A 19,438-nucleotide genomic window follows, 5' to 3' on the forward strand; every position below is an offset into this window, starting at 1 on the left:
ACCGGTTAATTGTGTCTACCAGTATATTGCCCACCCCTAAATTAAATCTGCTGTTTTCAACTAAAACAAAACAAAAATAAATGAAAAGAAAAATCAATCACCCAGAATAATTCACCTCCTTGAATAATAATAGGTTATCATTTCTAATAGGGTCTGCCGTAATTATAGGATATTTAATCATACAATCCTGTCACAAACCTCATAATTATAAACATATAGCCATATTCACTTTGTTCATGCTCTCAAAAAGAGATGGAACAACATCCAGGATTACTGTTCAAGTACGATAGGGGCTGTTTGCCCCAGAGGAGCTCTGATCATGTAATGCTTCCCTTAACCATCTCACACAGGCGAAACGCGAAATATGTCAAGACAAATAAAACATTAGTGTAGAGGTGAACAGACCAAGAAGTGTTTCTACTCCACAGAACTGACTGCAATGACAGTTCAATCTTGTGCTGGTGAGAAAAGTGCATTCCAACCCAAATAACAGCTAAATAAAACTACAGAGAACACCTAAAGGACATTGCTCCCAAAGTCTTGGGATGGAAGATGAGGCTTTGTACAGGACAGCACAATGAAACTAAGTGACTTCACTGTTTGTTGACTTTTACAACATTACAGAACACAAAGTCAACAAGGTGTTTTCAAGAAATTAAACATCAGAAGGGCTAGTTGGACCCAACCTGGTATCTCCTGCAACAGTGCAACACTACGTTTACCAACTGTCACAGGATTTGTGGAGATTTTTACTATTCTGACATTTCTCGGTTACTCTGAAAAAGCAAGAAATATTCTGCCAAGACCTCAAAACCTTTGCCATCTCAGCTAAAATCCATCAGTCTTGACTAGCTACAGATGGTCAAGGATTTGACTTCCACTGTCCAAAAACCCCCACATAAAGAATCTTTTCAAACGAATTCTGATCAAAATTACAATGAGAGAATAACTGACAGAATTAATTCTTATAAGCATTCAGAAAGAATACAGATGAAAATTAATTCTGCCTACATCGATTATTCTTTCACTTTGGCTTCGTCTCCCACGATAAAGACCAGCTACAGATCATCAAGACAACAAAGAGGACCAATAACAATCACATGCCATTCATGAATGACATTTGTCTCCAGGACAAGCAGGAGGGGTTGATCACTAACCCCTTCCACACCAAAACTCATTTTCCCCCCAGATCTCCCTTAATGAAAACAGTTCAAGTTCAATCAAGGCAAACTGCCTAAATCTTTCCAAGGTCATATAGTTATGACATTTTCCCTTAGTCCACATATATGGTGGTGGCATTTTGCACCAGAAAGTGCAAACTTAGTGCATATTTTATTTATATATTTAGTTTCCACTCTCTCACGGACCCTTAGAATTAAAAGCGGGCCCTTTTTTGCTGCTGTGTATTAAATATTTTCTATGACCATGTAAACACTCTCTTTCCCACACGACATGAGACATTTTGCTGCACTCATTTGAGCTGTGCTTTTTATTTTGACTACAATATACTTTTTAACTGCAGCTTCCTTCAATAACAGACTGTTTGAAAACCATGCGTTGCACTGTGACAGGTTCACAAAACAATTTGCAGGGAAATGTTAAGATCACACTGAAATGATCAGGGACTTTGCTAAAAATAAATATCAACTGCTTGTTTCTCTGATTTACAGCACAAGGTTTTACTCTTTGTATCAGTTCTTCTAATGCTTAGGAATAATAGTATCTAACCTTATGTACTTTGTTTCGATTTTTTTTTCGAAGTTACAGCAGGTTTTCATAATAAAATGGCTATAAAGTCAGATAATAAGACCTAAGAATTGATTTATCATGATATAACCCTTATAACAACCACAATGACTAAAAATAAATTATATATATATATATATATATATATATATATATATATATATATATATATATATATATATATATATATATATATATATATAGTTATAAAAAATAAAAAACCTTAGAGTTGGTAACAAGCATTTGTTTCTCAGTATAAAAGAGAGACACACAATCACGAGACACAAGCACAGGCCACCTCATTATAGCACACACACACACACACACACACACACACACACGGACAGAGAATATCGACAGCTATTCCCACTACAGCTAATTCACAAGCCACTCTCTGTCAGTTTAATTCACAGCCTCATCAATAAAGGTGCGAGAGCTAGTGTGTGTGTGTGTGTTTGAGGACCAGTGACGATGACTGAAGAGGAGCTCATGCTCATCATAAATCTTGAATCTTGTTACCTTTGTGTCTGAGAATAAGTGTGTTCATTGATCGGAAGAGAGTAAAGTTAATTTAATTGGGTCATAAATAATGAATATTAACTAATAACAAAGTCAGATTTCAACATGCTCTATTTGCACAAACACATAAATCAAAAATATTCTCCAATGCAATAGTAAGTGTGCAACATGGATTCACAACTGAAAATGTAGGAGCATGCGGTCTCATTTTAAAAAGCGACTAAATAGAAATTTCATAGGGATGCTTCTGTAATATTCTTTGAATGACGCACATTCACAAGATTAAAGAAAATAATCAGCAGTCTGTTAGCATCAGCTCATCTCGGCTGAATGGCCCTCATTTGCATATCTAACAATTACAGAGGATAGTACCTGAAAAACTGATAAACCGCATCTTTGATTTTTGGGTCACAATACGTTCTCTGCCTGTGAGGCTTGTGATATTTAATCACTGAAAGATTTACCTGGAAACTCTTTCAGAGCACCTCCGGAGGAATTCTGTGTAATTACTTGCGTCCGTGCGTGCGTGCGCGCACACACAAACACACACCACGCAGAGCGCTTTGAGAAAAGGTCACTTCTGATTTGCAATTACAGTTTTGACATATGAGCAATCCTCCGATGCTTTTTCAAACCTTCAAACAGGACAGTGGTGTTCAAAAGCAGGACATATACATATGTGCATCTTTATTATTCACAATCATATTTAATATAAATTAAAAACTTATGTAAAGTTTAACAATGATTAAAAAGTATATGAAGAAAGTATAGACTTACAATAAAAGACTAAAAATAGGACAAAGCAACAACTTTCAAATTCTTGCTAATACCGATGAGTCATTAAATGGCAGATCTCAAAATTGTATAGTGTGTAAATGTCTAATGTATCAGGTTGAAATATAAGAGAAAAAAGTCTGTTTACTGGCCCCAAATTAGCTGTCTATGTCTGGTTGCCATGAAGATGATTAGTTAAAGTCATGCTTGAAGTTAAAGGGTCAGAAGAGTGCAAAACTTTACATTCAAGATTGAGATAGGAAGTGAAGTGCATGTACGCATATGAATGCATGTTTGTATTACCACTTTTTAATGAAAGAGAGCACTTCACTAAGCCAGATGGTGAAGAGGGTCCTTTAAAGGACACTCACATTAGCCCTTATAAACACCCCTGCGTGGTTTAAACTGGCTTCTTGAAAACCTTTCAAGACCAAACCTCTTCCGTCTCTGTGGGGGCCGTAAATCAAGGTTCATATTTCAGCACATTTTCTTATTTTTAACAAATCTGACCGCAATGTAATAAATCAATTAACTGGTAATGATCAACAAATTGTTAAAAATACATTAACACAAAAGTTTTACACTCAACTATGCTCTGATTTTAAATCTTAATTTTGTCAGCTCTTGAAATGGGTCATACTGTCGATATTACACAGCAGTATAAGTGAATAGAAACGTACTCGGTTACTAAACGTAACCTCGGTTCTCTCTAGAAGAGCGAACGAGTACTGCGTCTTAGCTAAGACGCTACGGGAAAAGTCTCTTTTCACGAAATACTGAAGCAAAAAATTATCCTTAATTTTGTATTTTTGTAAAGCGCATTTGCAGCAGTACACAGCCATAGGCGAGACGGCTCGTTCGCTCATTGGCTTGTTCTGCGGCAACTGCACAGCCTATCGAGCGCGGGCTGATGCAACATCAGACCAATAAGGGCGCTTTGCGCCCTTCTTGCCACTTCCCGCCGAAACGGGTGTGGCCCAACCTTTAAAAGGAGCTCGAAAAGGCTGACTCACCTGATTTATTTCATCGCCGAAGCGAACCAGAGTGAATCGTGCGCACGGCAGAGAACGCAGTACTCGTTCGCTCTTCTAGAGAGAACCGAGGTTACGTTTAGTAACCGAGTACGTTCTCTTACGAGAGCTCTCTCGTACTGCGTCTTAGCTAAGACGCTACGGGAACCCAATGTAAAACGCCGTGCGCGCAGGGATCACACACCAATAAACCTGAAGCAACGCCCAGGATTTACAGTGCACAGTCACCTGAGGGACTCACAGAGAGTCCAGGACAGAAAAGGGAAAAAGCCCTCCGTCCCATATCTAGCAGCATCCGTAGATGCGGCAATATGACGTCACACAGCCGAGGCAAGGCCTGACCAATGTGGCAATGCGGGTCTTACGCAATACTGCCCATATAACAGTCGGCAGCGCATAGCGCTCGTGAACTCAGAATTCCCCTCAGGGCCCTGATTCGCCTATACCGACAGCAGCCTTGCTTGCAAGGCGGGAACCTCCAGGTTATAGAACCTGATAAATGTAGACGGCGAGGCCCAACCTGCCGCCATACATATATCCTGCAAGGAGATCCCAGTAGACCACGCCCACGACGAGGCGATGCCTCTTGTAGAGTGTGCTTTGACGCCCAACGGGCACTGAAGGCCCCTGGAAGCGTAAGCTAACGCTATGGCGTCAACTATCCATCTGGATAGAGTCTGTCTCGAAACAGCCATTCCCTTGGAACGCCCACCGAACGAGACAAATAGCTGCTCCGTCTGCCGAAAGGCAGCAGAGCGAGACACATAAGCTCTTAAAACCCTGACAAGGCAAAGAAGACTCGAGTCTCCATCCTCCCCTGACACCGGCAGGGCAGACAGGGCAATAACCTGAGCCCGAAACGGTGTGTTGAGGGATTTCGGCACATAACCGTGCCTAGGTTTGAGTATGACTCTTGAGTCATTGGGCCCAAACTCCAAGCACGACTGGCTCACCGAGAGCGCGTGCAAATCACCCACACGCTTCACAGAAGCGAGAGCCAACAAGAATACTGTCTTGAACGACAGATGCTGAAGGCTAATCGATTGGATAGGCTTGAAAAGGGGACCTTTCAAGGCCTCCAAAACCGCCGCGAGGTCCCACATAGGGACTGACGGAGGTCTGGGAGGATTCAGCCTCCTAGCTCCTCTGAGGAACCGGATGACTAAATCATTCCTTCCTATTGACTGACCGGACGCCGTTTCAGAAAACGCCGCGATGGCAGCCACATAAACTTTGAGCGTGGATGGGGCTCTGCCCTTATCCAACAGCTCCTGAAGGAAGGAGAGGACCTCCGTCACCTCACAACTAAGGGGTGAATAACCTCGAGCTGTGCACCAGCTGGAGAACACCGACCACTTCGAGGCATACAGACGTCGTGTCGACGGAGCTCTAGCCTGAGTGATGGTATTTAGCACTCCCACTGCAAGATCAGCGGGTAACCATTGAGTGCCCATACATAGAGGGACCACAACTCCGGTTGAGGGTGCCAAATCGAGCCCCTGGCCTGCGAGAGGAGGTCTCTCCTCAACGGTACCGGCCACGGGGCGACATCTGCCAACTGCATCAAATCTGGGAACCATGGTTGGTTCTTCCAAAGAGGTGCTACAAGCAGTATTGAACATCTCGTTTCTCTCACCCGTTCTATCACCTGCGGAAGGAGGGAGACGGGAGGGAACGCATAAAGCGGGCAGCACGGCCATCTCCGTGACAGCGCGCTTTCGTTCTTGGAAAAGAACGCGGGGCAGTGAGCGTTTTCGTGGGACGCAAAGAGGTCCACCTCCGCCATGCCAAATCTCTCCCACAACAGCCGGACTGTTTGCGGGTGTAGAGACCATTCGCCCGTAGGAACATTGCCTCTGGACAGCCTGTCTGGACCCAGATTCTGCAGTCCAGGCACATGCACTGCTCTCAGCGAGCGCACGTTGCGCTGAGCCCAAATCAGGAGGCGTTCCGTCAGCCTGCACAGGTTTCGGGACCCGAGACCGACCTGGCGATTTATGTAGGACACCACGGACATGTTGTCCGAACGGACTATGACGTGGTGATCCTTGATATGGGGACAAAAGCGCGTCAGCGCGTTCTCCACTGCCAGCATTTCCAGGCAGTTGATATGATGGAGCTTTTCCCGTTCTGACCATAGGCCAAAGGACGGTCTGCCTTCGAGCAGCGCTCCCCATCCCGAAGTGGAGGCGTCCGTCGACACCATTTTCACACTCGGGGAAGTCCCCAGGCTTACACCTGATCGGTACCAGCCGTTCGCTGTCCAAGGTGCTAGAGCCGCAACACAGCTCTGATCGACCTTGAAATGCAGCCGGCCAGACGCCCACACTCTGCGCGGCACCCGAGCCTTCAGCCAGAACTGCAGGGGGCGCATGCGGAGCAGGCCCAGCCGCAGAACCGGAGATGCTGAGGCCATGAAACCCAGCATCTTTTGACAGTGTTTGAGCGACACAGTCGCGCCACAGCGGAAAGAACTCGCTGCACGCTGAATGCCCATCGCGCGCTGTGGTGACAGCCGCGCCGTCATGGAACACGAGTTCAGAACTATACCCAGAAACAGGATCGTCTGACTGGGGTTCAGCGAACTCTTCACCCAATTGACACTGAGGCCGAGCTTCTCGAGGTGATCGAGTAAAACGGCTCTGTGGTCCATGAGCTCCGCTCATGATCGGGCCAGAACCAGCCAGTCGTCCAAATAATTCAGCACTCGTGTGGCCTCTGAGTCTAAGAGGAGCGAGCGCTGCATCCATGCACCTCGTAAGCGTACGAGGAGCTACGGACAAGCCGAATGGCAGGACTGCAAACTGGTATGCCTGGCCCTCGAAGGCGAATCTCAAATATCGCCTGTGGTTTGACGCTATCTGTATTTGAAAATACGCGTCCTTCAGATCTATTGACATGAACCAGTCCCCTCTGCGAATCTGCGCGAGGAGCTTCCTGGTCGTGAACATTTTGAAACTGTGTTTCATCAATGCCTGTTCAGCTGTCTTAGATCCAGTATGGGCCGGAGACCCCCGTCTCTCTTGGGCACCAGAAAGTATCTGCTGTACAGCCCCCCCTCGCTTTGAGACACAGGCTCTACAGCCCCTTTGCTCAACAGTTTTGATATTTCGGCCCGAAGTATGTGTGCTACTTCTGTTTTGACCGTAGTTTCGACGCGCGCTGAAAAGCACGGTGGGCGTCGAGAAAACTGTAGCGAGTAGCCTCTCTTTATAATGCCTAGCACCCAATCCGAAACCCCTGGAAGCACTGACCATGCATCTGCATGAATGGCTAAGGGCTGGATGCGAAACGCGCTCTGTTGACTGGGCAACGGCGGCGCTCGAGTGTGCTGCGCATCTGAGGCGGGGAGCGCGCTGATCACAGCGGGCAGATCGCTCTTCCTCGACCCCGTTCCGGCGCTTAACCGACTGGAGGGAGGCTGAGCAGGTCCCGTGGGACTCGATATATCTGCGAGTAACCGTGGGCTGCATGTGTGCACTTTTACCACTTTCAACTCGCTGTCTGCGCAGGGCTGTGCTTACATGTGGAGATGGGCACTGAGCAGTGGGCATCGTCACTACATTTATAGCACCATCGGCCGTGGCCGGACGAACGTGCACGGGTTTCGTTTTTACAGAAACCACATGACGCGTGTGACATAGTGATTGTGGGCACTGAGGAGTGGGCACGTCTACTATGTAGTGCGCGTGATCGACTTGAGTCGCTTTTATAGGCGCGAGCCCTGTGTGAAGGGCTGTGCTTATATGCGGAGATGGGCACTGAGCAGTGGGCATCGTCACTACATTTATAGCACCATCGGCCGTGGCCGGGACACCAGAAATTACACCTTTTTCGGGAAATATCTGGGTAGCCGTGATAACGGTTTTCGTGTGCAGGCAAGCGGGCAACCGTACAGGCTTGCGCATTGCAAACAACGCTGAAACAGTCACAATCTCTGGAAACTGAAACAGCGGCGCGCTTAGGTGACAGCCCGGCCGCAGCGGAACTCGTACACCGGCGCTTCGATGAAGCAGCCATCGTGTGTAGTGCCGACACAGCGTCATGCAGCATGCGTAGATGGCTTTCCCAGGATGGCTTCGGGGCTCCCGGCCTCACCGTAATCCTCTGCCGCGGTCCCCGCGGCGCGGGGCGACGGCCAGTAGAGCGAGAACGGGGGTCTCGAGCTGCGTTGCTGAAGCTGTTGTGATAACGGCTTTTGTGTGCAGGCAAGAGGGCAACTGTGCAGGCTTGCGCATTGCAGAAAACGCTGAGACAGTCACAATTCCTGGAACTGAAACAGCGGCGCGCTTGGGTGAGAGCTCGGCCACAGCGGAACTCGTACACCTGCGCTTCGATGAAGCAGCCATCGTTAGTAGTGCCGACGCAGCGTCACACAGGAGGCTTTAGATGGCAACACCGCTTTTGCCGCCGTCCAGCAGAGGGCGGACAAAGGTGCGTCGCTATCGCCTGTTCCACCGGCGGAAGTGAGTGGTAGTTCCTGTTTTTAGCATCATCAGTGTGGAGAATGCTAGTGAGACAGACGAACGAGTTCGTGCTGAATATGGAGCGTTCCAAGCCTTCGCCACCTCTTCATGAAGCTCAGGAAGAAATGAGGCGGGCTTTGAGAAGTACGCTCATCCGAAAGGGAAATACCATCCAGCCGGGAACGAGAGGGGGGGGGGCGCTGGTGCAAACCACTCGCGGCCGAGACTCATCGCGGCCAACACGAGCATTCGCCCCGGCTCCTTCTCGATGTCAGCTCGTCTGCTGGGCTTCTGAGCAGAAGGCGCGAGATCCTCGGAGCTCGCCAAGCCCTCACTGCCCGAAGCTAGCAGAGAGCGCGTGTCCTCTTCCCCCGACGCGGCCCTGAGATCGACTTCCTCGGACGACGCGCCGGCAAACAGCGGGCGCTGCCCACCGGGAAGCGATGCAGGGGGGGCCGGTGAAGCAGGGCGAACCGGCGAGCTCGGTTGAGCTGAAGACGGTTCCGGAATCCGCTGGAAGCGATGCTTTTACGGCGCCTCAGCGCAGCGGATAATGCAGGCTCAGAGAAAAAGGCCAGGCGAGTCCTCAGAGTCACCATGGCAACAGCTCGCAGTGGGGGCATCCGCCGTCAACGAGCGAGCGCTGCATGATCTTCACCCAGGCAGGAGACACAGATGACGTACCGGTCTCCCTCGCTGAGTGGGGCTCTGACGAGCCGCAGGAAGGCATCTTAAAAAAGACGCGAGCTCTTTTACGAGTGTGTGTCGCAGGGCGAACACACACACACACATAAAGAACAGCTTGTATATAACAGGATTGAAAGGATATAGGCGCCGGATAGCGCAACAGGAACGGCAATGGAAGGCGGCGATGCCAGCAGCTTCAGAATGGCTCGTCCTGCTGATGTGCTTTCTCAGACGGCGCTTGCTTCCTCCGTGATCCAGCGATGCGTGAGCTTCGCTGAAGAGATGAAAAATCAGGTGAGTCAGCCTTTTCGAGCTCCTTTTAAAGGTTGGGCCACACCCGTTTCGGCGGGAAGTGGCAAGAAGGGCGCGAAGCGCCCTTATTGGTCTGATGTTGCATCAGCCCGCGCTCGATAGGCTGTGCAGTTGCCGCAGAACAAGCCAATGAGCGAACGAGCCGTCTCGCCTATGGCTGTGTACTGCTGCAAATGCGCTTTACAAAAATACAAAATTAAGGATAATTTTTTGCTTCAGTATTTCGTGAAAAGAGACTTTTCCCGTAGCGTCTTAGCTAAGACGCAGTACGAGAGAGCTCTCGTAAGAGAACTCGGTTGATAGGAGGATGCAGTTATTGCATGGATGGAGCAAAAACAATGTAAGTTTCTAAAATACATGCACACAGTTCAGGTGAATGGTTAAAAAAAAAACTCTTTAACTGCAGTTAAACTAAATGTATAATGCTAAAATAACCTCAACATTAACAACAACAACACTGAAATAAGAATGCATGCATTTTACATGCATCTGGCTGATAGATCGACCATGATTTATCTGTCAATCAGATGCATTTAAAATCACTTTTTTTCTGTGTGCGTGCTTTGGATGTGTGAGCACATGGGCGAAGAAACAAGATAGTCTTTATATGACCAGACGATTTATTCATAACCAAAACAAAACAATATGACCATTACGGAGCACTAAACACTCTCTTATGCAGTGCACGTTTCACTCCTACTCAAAGCCGGAGGGAGCTGTCGCACAGAAAATCCAAAGCGGTCTAGTAGAAGTAATAACTTAGTGCAGGAAATCAAGCCAATTAGAAACTATTCTGCCTTAATATGTGTTTGCATACACAAATTCTACAATTGTTATTAGGAAAATACAGAAAAAATATTATAGAATAAAAATAATTGGTTATCATCCAGCAGTGTATTTGATATCCAATTAAAATACATAAGAAAAAAAAGCCTGAAAAAAGGTTTTTTTCCCCTGTCCCCTTCAGAATTCAGAAACATTATGCAAACAAAAACTTATTTGGATGCGATTAACCATTATTAATCGTTTGACAGCACTAATTATTATTATTCATAATGTGCATTCTAACACATTATATCTTGTTGTAAATACTTCCAGTTGAATTTAAAATGGATGTTATCAAAGTGTAACAGTGTTAAAGTGTAGCAATGTTACTGTTACACAGCTGTTACTACACGGAGCCGCTGATAATGAATGTGGATTTGAGCAGCTTGTCAGTTAACAACATCTCTGTGCTACTCTAGGTGAAATGGATGGAACTTACCCCTAATTAGGGAACTGGCTTTGCTGACGAGATGCGCATTCATTATTGGCCGATATTTATTGTGCACCCCTAATTAAATGCATTCAAACACCTTTTATAATGCATGATAGATAAAGGCTTTAAGTAAAGTGTTACTGATATTATCTGATATCAACGCCCATTTAAAAAAAAAAAATATTGAATAATAAAAATAGATAAAATAGATAAAGATATATTGGTCAACCTCTAGTGGAATTGTCCCAAAACAGCCTAATGTATGCATCTGACCAACCTGACTGACTGCATTTGAAGATGCTGATGTGACATTAATAGGATGGTTCAAAGCTGTGTAGAGCATCATGTGGCATTGAAAGTCAATGAAATTCCACAGGTAACAAGGGAAACGCTATAGCACTGACCTCTCTGCGCCGTGATGCCCAGCAGCTCTGTTTTATCTTCCATACGACTGCTGCCACCAGAAGCAAGGACAGGAAACAGCTACACACACACACACACACACACAAGACAAAATAGGAAATAGAAAGGAAGAGGACAATCACTAATGTTTTTGGATGTTCTTTTATGAAAAACAATGAAAGAATCACGTTCCACTGATTCATGTCAAGATCACATCTGAAGCACACACACGGGGCTGTTCATGTTTAATGGATTAGAGGTAGTTTCACAGCCGCAGGTGTGCTAAAGAACAGGAGTGTTGGTATCCTCATGGTAATGGGGGCAAAGCTCATGAATGCGCTTCTCGTGTTTAGGAGAACTGGGCTGTATGTGACAGAATCATAAATGTGTAGGTGCATGTTTATACCTTATAAGTGCAGGTGTGCGCAGAGCTGAAATACATTTGCTCTGGGTTTTGGGAATAGCTCACCCACACACATACGCACACACAGAGGCTATGAAGAGTTGGTGTAATTTATCATGGCTGATCTGACATAACTAATGATAAAGAACCATGGGCGACCACAGCTACAGTTGGGTGTAAGTATGTTACATGTGTGTATGTATCACATGTCTTAGCCATGACGCATGACCACATCTAAGTGATTATCATACAACCCGAATTCCGGAAAAGTTGGGACGTTTTTTAAATTTTAATAAAATGAAAACTAAAAGACTTTCAAATCACATGAGCCAATATTTTATTCACAATAGAACATAGATAACATAGCAAATGTTTAAACTGAGAAAGTTTACAATTTTATGCACAAAATGAGCTCATTTCAATTTTGATTTCTGCTACAGGTCTCAAAATAGTTGGGACGGGGCATGTTTACCATGGTGTAGCATCTCTTTTTCTTTTCAAAACAGTTTGAAGACGTCTGGGCATTGAGGCTATGAGTTGCTGGAGTTTTGCTGTTGGAATTTGGTCCCATTCTTGCCTTATATAGATTTCCAGCTGCTGAAGAGTTCGTGGTAGTCTTTGACGTATTTTTCATTTAATGATGCGCCAAATGTTCTCTATAGGTGAAAGATCTGGACTGCAGGCAGGCCAGGTTAGCACCCGGACTCTTCTACGACGAAGCCATAATGTTTTTATAGCTGCAGTATGTGGTTTTGCATTGTCCTGCTGAAATAAACAAGGCCTTCCCTGAAATAGACGTTGTTTGGAGGGAAGCGTATGTTGCTCTAAAACCTTTATATACCTTTCAGCATTCACGGAGCCTTCCAAAACATGCAAGCTGCCCATACCGTATGCACTTATGCACCCCCATACCATCAGAGATGCTGGCTTTTGAACTGAACGCTGATAACATGCTGGAAGGTCTCCCTCCTCTTTAGCCCGGAGGACACGGCGTCCGTGATTTCCAACAAGAATGTCAAATTTGGACTCGTCTGACCATAAAACGCTATTCCACTTTGAAAAAGTCCATTTTAAATGAGCCTTGGCCCACAGGACACGACGGCCCTTCTGGACCATGTTCACATATGGCTTCCTTTTTGCATGATAGAGCTTTAGTTGGCATCTGCTGATGGCACGGCGGATTGTGTTTACCGACAGTGGTTTCTGAAAGTATTCCTGGGCCCATTTAGTAATGTCATTGACACAATCATGCCGATGAGTGATGCAGTGTCGTCTGAGAGCCCGAAGACCACGGGCATCCAATAAAGGTCTCCGGCCTTGTCCCTTACGCACAGAGATTTCTCCAGTTTCTCTGAATCTTTTGATGATGTTATGCACTGTAGATGATGAGATTTGCAAAGCCTTTGCAATTTGACGTTGAGGAACATTGTTTTTAAAGTTTTCCACAATTTTTTTACGCAGTCTTTCACAGATTGGAGAGCCTCTGCCCATCTTTACTTCTGAGAGACTCTGCTTCTCTAAGACAAAGCTTTTATAGCTAATCATGTTACAGACCTGATATCAATTAACTTAATTAATCACTAGATGTTCTCCCAGCTGAATATTTTCAAAACTGCTTGCTTTTTTAGCCATTTGTGGCCCCCGTGCCAACTTTTTTGAGACCTGTAGCAGGCATTACATTTTAAATGAGCTAATTAAGTGGATAAAAGTGTAAAATTTCTCAGTTTAAACATTTGCTACGTTATCCATGTTCTATTGTGAATAAAATATTGGCTCATGTGATTTGAAATTCCTTTAGTTTTCATTTTATTAAAATTTAAAAAACGTCCCAACTTTTCCGGAATTCGGGTTGTATTTTAATCACCCTTTTGCTGTTTGGGAACCAGTAGGAAGTATAACAAGCGACATGGCAGAATGTGAGAGAATGTGTGTACGTGACAGGGTGAGTTTGCTATATAGGGTCTACGCCACCTGCTTCCTAAATCAATAACATATTACAGCAGGTCTTCCAGGGGTGAATTAGAGCTTAGAGCCATATCACGCCCTGAACATAGTCCAATCCAATGAGTTCCATTCAAAAATGCACAGTATTTAGATTAAATTGGGTTTCTGAGAATATCTGTGGCTTTAGAAGTTCATTGAAAACTCACGTGCTTGTCTTACCTGAAAAACGTGACAAAGAACTGAACCAAATCCATGAAGTTACTGTGTTGAGAGAAAGCGATCTGAGGAGGAAAGAGAAATTGGTATTAAACCGTGAGAAAATCATTCATTTACATGCTTGTGTGCACATGTGTTTTTCAGTCCATCTAAATAGGACATGAGAGCAAAGGTTTCGTTTCTGACTGTACCAATACTGCCCCCTGCTGATATACGTCTCTCTTTCCCCACACATGTTCTATAGAAAAGAGAATCTTTAAAGTTTCAGACTCTACATTCTAATTCAAATAATCATATTGTTTTGGCACGACTATGTTATTAGGATGAACCTCCAATAACAGAGAGAGAGGTATAACAGACAAAGAGCAATGGTTTTCCACACTAGTATTAAGCTTGAGCAAGTGTATTTGTTAAGTCCAGGTAAAGCACTTTTAAGCAATGTTTTAAACCTGTTTTTAAATTTTGTTTAAAGGTTTAATACTGATGACATGAGAATTCTTGTGTGAGGAACCCCATCTTGAAATTTGAATGGCAGCTATTTATTCTAATGTATAAAGACCAATTTATTCTGTGAAAATTTTGTATTGTGTGATAATGTGTAAAAAAAAAAAAAGAAAGAAAGAAAAAAAAAATGTTGAAATTTTTCACTTACATTACATTATTATTTTTGTTTCTCTATGGATTTACAAGTTCAAAGTCATGAGTAATTAATGTGGCTACTATTAAATTATTTTAAAAAAATTATTTTTTTAAAATAGATTTAATTGTAAATATTTTTTAGTTATTTAGTATTTTCTATTTATTTTTACTCTGTTTTTCTCTAAACTTTTCAACTTTCTCCCAAGAATTCCCTTATGGCCCTCTTTTATTTTGAAAGCCCCTGATATACACTGTAGTGTAAAACACTGCAGTGTTGGAGTTATTTAACAACAGGCAAAACCATAACCTTCTCCAGTGCTTACTTCCTTACATATCCATACAGCATGTTTAATGGGGGGAAAAAAACCCTGCAAAGTGATGGCAAACGCTCCTCTGAATCTTCAATTTCAGTTTTTTTTCTTCAAAGTATTTTTAAGAACATAAGTCAAGCAGAGGAGATTTACAGTGCCTTGTGAAAGTATTTGGCCCCCTTGAACTTAGCGACCTTTTGCCACATTTCAGGCTTCAAACATAAAGATATAAAACTGTAATTTTTTGTGAAGAATCAACAACAAGTGGGACACAATCATGAAGTGGAACGAAATTTAATGGATATTTCAAACTTTTTTTAATAAAAAACTGAAAAATTGGGCGTGCAAAATTATTTAGCCCCTTTACTTTCAGTGCAGCAAACTCTCTCCAGAAGTTCAGTGAGGATCTCTGAATGATCCAATGTTGACCTAAATGACTAATGATGATAAATAGAATCCACCTGTGTGTAATCAAGTCTCCGTATAAATGCACATGCACTGTGATAGTCTCAGAGGTCCGTTTAAAGCGCAGAGAGTATCATGAAGAACAAGGAACCCACCAGGCAGGTCCGAGATACTGTTGTGGAGAAGTTTAAAGCCGGATTTGGATACAAAAAGATTTCCCAAGGTTTAAACATCCCAAGGAGCACTGTGCAAGCGATAATATTGAAATGGAAGGAGTATCAGACCACTGCAAATCTACCAAGACCTGGTCGTCCCTCTAAACTTTCAGCTCATACAAGGAGAAGACTGATCAGAGATGCAGCCAAGAGGCCCATGATCACTCTGGATGAACTGCAGAGATCTAGAGCTGAGGTGGGAGACTCTGTCCATAGGACAACAATCAGTCGTATACTGCACATATCTGGCCTTTATGGAAGAGTGGCAAGAAGAAAGCCATTTCTTAAAGATATCCATAAAAAGTGTCATTTAAAGTTTGCCACAAGCCACCTGGGAGACACACCAAACATGTGGAAGAAGGTGCTCTGGTCAGATGAAACCAAAATCGAACTTTTTGGCAACAATGCAAAATGTTATGTTTGGCGTAAAAGCAACACAGCTCATCACCCTGAACACACCATCCCCACTGTCAAACGTGGTGGTGGCAGCATCATGGTTTGGGCCTGCTTTTCTTCAGCAGGGACAGGGAAGATGGTTAAAATTGATGGGAAGATGGATGGAGCCAAATACAGGACCATTCTGGAAGAAAACCTGATGGGGTCTGCAAAAGACCTGAGACTGGGACGGAGATTTGTCTTCCAACAAGACAATGATCCAAAACATAAAGCAAAATCTACAATGGAATGGTTCACAAATAAACATATCCAGGTGTTAGAATGGCCAAGTAAAAGTCCAGACCTGAATCCAATCGAGAATTTTTGGAAAGAACTGAAAACTGCTGTTCACAAATGCTCTCCATTCACTCACTCGAGCTGTTTTGCAAGGAGGAATGGGCATAAATTTCAATCTCTCGATGTGCAAAACTGATAGAGACATACCCCAAGAGACTTACAGCTGTAATCGCAGCAAAAGGTGGTGCTACAAATTAACTTAAGGGGGCTGAATAATTTTGCACACCCAATTTTTCAGTTTTTTATTATTTGTTAAAAAAGTTTGAAATATCCAATAAATTTCGTTCCACTTCATGATTGTGTCCCACTTGTTGTTGATTCTTCACAAAAAATTACAGTTTTATATCTTCATGTTTGAAGCCTGAAATGTGGCAAAAGGTCGCAAAGTTCAAGGGGGCCGAATACTTTCGCAAGGCACTGTACATGTTGACATTTACCCAGATGATCAAGCTGTTATTAAAACTGGTCACACACTCGCTACATGCTGTACTTGTCCAATCAGTGTTATTAACCTTGTAAATATGCAAATTAGACCATTAACCCAGGGTTTACAAACTACAGCGTGAAATAAGAAAACCTGATTAGCCCAATTTAATTACTAACCCAGCGTTTGAAACATGAAACAAGCCCACAATTATGTTAACGGAGTGTTTAAAATGACCCTATTGAAATTCACAGAGCAAAGGCTGCAAAGAATTACATCATTCCTGTCGCTCCGTTTAGGAATGCAGTCTTAAACCCATCTACCGAAAAGAGGGCAGGAGTCTAGGGGACCCCGGAGACGTTTCTACTTTAAAACGCTGTCATTTTTTCTCCATCTTTTACCTGCTTTCAAACAAGCTCACTCTTCCCTCTCTACTCCTCCAGGCATTTCCAAAATAAGCACAGGATTTTCAGCGAGGGAGAGGGAGAAAACAGGGTAAAAGAGAGCATTGCAGACATCCACAGCATGGAGGCTGAATTCACACAGAGCTCTCATTGAGCAGATGCTGTGCGCTGATACGGCCGCTCTCACACGCCATGTTCAGATACACAGTCTCAAAGACAAACGGGGCCTGACTCACAGTACTGATACCCACACACATTCACCATAAAACAATAGAAAGCCAACTTATCACTGTCATTCACACATGACAACCTGTGGCTCACATGGGTATTATTGTGGCGTTTGTGACGTGAACACTATATATAGCTTGTTAGTCATGTTTTAAGGACTTACCCAATCCAAACAAAAGGGACATAACGTGTTGGTACACCTGCCAAGGTAAGCTAACTAGTATAATGAAATGATCTGTGGTCTGTGGAGGAGGATTGAACCTGAGAAAAAAATATACTGCTATTACTACTGACAGAACATAAGAGTGTAGAAACTAGCCCAGGATGAAAGGAGAAGCGCGTCATTTCTGAACCACTAGGAAATACAAAACTCAAATATGGATTCAGAAGTTTGGGTTCTCAAACATTCCTTACATTCTGTCACCATCTGCCATTGTTTGAACAAACAGGCAGTCCCACCCCGAACTCTTTCCATTGGCTGAGGTAGAAGTTGACATGTCACGCTGCTCAAACAAACAGAGCAATGTTCTGAAAACATGACACAGCCACAGTTTACACTCCTCCTATGAACATATGTACTGTTTTTGAACATTAAACTGGCTAAAAAGAAATAAATGTTGAGCACTCTGTATTTTCATGAAAAAGTTCTCATGAAAGAATCTCACAAAACCTGTCAAAAATGTCTAAACCTGCCTTCCCACCATCTTCGACAAATGACAGACCACTCAGTTATTTCCAATGGAGAGCAGTATGGAAGCGGTGTAGAATTTCAATCGTGTTATGTGGAATTTTCTGATCTGATTTAAGCTTCTGAAATGTTTGAACTTTTGCAGGTTCTAATCAAAACTATGACCGGAGCATGAGAATTACCAACATATTTGCACTAAAGCATTACATTTAAACACTACTTCTGTAAAATGGACAGTTCTGAATTATGATTTCAAAATGTTTAGCTTTATAATTATTAGGTGATTATGTATGTTGAATAGCAGTACTACTGTTTTTTTTTTTCAGACTTACAGGCGGTTATTTATTTGTTTAGTGTGGACATTCTTACCATCATACTCATTCACTGTACAGTGATGAATAAGCAGAGGGTAACAGGCTACTTCTGGGGAGAAACCCGACAATTGTACAAATGTCACAATGGCAGCTTTAGTCATATTTAAGACAATGACAATTAAGCCTAACAAATTTCAACAGTATGGAAGCCTGTTCCCGCCACTTTGAGAGAAAAAAATATATAATTCTTCAAGTCATAATAATGAGAAACTTTCTCATAATAACGACTTACTAATTCATAAAAATGAGAAACTTTTTTGTAATTATGAGTATTAATAAATGTTTAGGGGATAAAATCTCATACCTAAGAAACTTTCTTGAAATAACGAGAAACTTTCTCATGATGGCTTAACATTTCATAATAGCGAGAAACGTTCTCATAATAATGACTTAACATCTCGTAATAACGAGAAACTTTCTCCAAATAATCAAAACTTTCTTGAAATAATGAGAAACTTTTTTTAAATGATCAAAAACATTCTCGAAATAATGAGAATTTTTCTCATGATGACTTAACATCTCGTAATAACAAGAAACTTTCTAGAAATAATGACTTAATCCATGCATGAGCAATGCAACATTAGCGACATCTGCTGCAAGCACAAGATCCCAGAATTTGATTGCTACACCCAAAGTTGCACGTTAAACATTTTCCCATAGAAAACCGTTATAGAATAAATGTCACTGTTTTGGGACGCATTCGTATTTTGGGTCCAGCTGAATGCCTGTATACAGTATGCATGATCATTAATTTGTGCACTGTCTTTGTACTTCAACCCACGTTAAGCTTTTTTCATGTTTAGCATTTGCCCTGCAAGAAGCAGGATGCTGAAGACCAAGACCAAGCGTTTGCCTTGGTAACAGACAACAATGCTTTGTGCTTTTGAAATGATATGGCTTACTGTATGCATGTGATGAATGAAAGGGACAGCTAATAAAACTAATAGATTATCGAAATAAATATCTATTAAGTTTGTGTAATGGCTTTCATTTCTTCAAAAAAATGCCCAGGTTAGTCTGGAATGTCTGAAGCCATGAATTTTCTGGCAGAGTAATTTGGAAGCGATACAAATTAACAAGACTACATGCAGATATTTTATCTGAAATGGCTATTTGATTACAGAGCAAAGCAATGTCAGCTGAGGTCCTGTATGGCTTTGAACAACAGATCTCACTAGCCTGCCATCACTCTTGCGTGGATTAAGGCATTATTTCGAGAAATTTTCTGATAATAATAAAAAAAACTAAGTAATTTCATGA

At 43.1% G+C, this 19,438-nt stretch overlaps 1 protein-coding gene across 1 annotated transcript in view; it reads right to left on the reverse strand.

The window, feature by feature from the left end:
- The window catches only part of LOC132157164 (attractin-like), a 69,026-nt gene that overhangs the window by 16,633 nt on the left and 32,955 nt on the right, over positions 1 to 19,438 (reverse strand). The window contains exons 25-26 of the mRNA XM_059566377.1: positions 13,762 to 13,823; positions 11,198 to 11,276 (exon numbers count right to left, since the gene is read on the reverse strand). Coding sequence (XP_059422360.1) covers positions 11,198 to 11,276; positions 13,762 to 13,823 — 141 coding nt within the window. The remainder of the gene's footprint in view (positions 1 to 11,197; positions 11,277 to 13,761; positions 13,824 to 19,438) is intronic.

Source organism: Carassius carassius, chromosome 14 (assembly GCF_963082965.1).
Source record: "Carassius carassius chromosome 14, fCarCar2.1, whole genome shotgun sequence".
In the NCBI taxonomy this organism is placed as follows: Eukaryota; Metazoa; Chordata; class Actinopteri; order Cypriniformes; family Cyprinidae; genus Carassius; species Carassius carassius.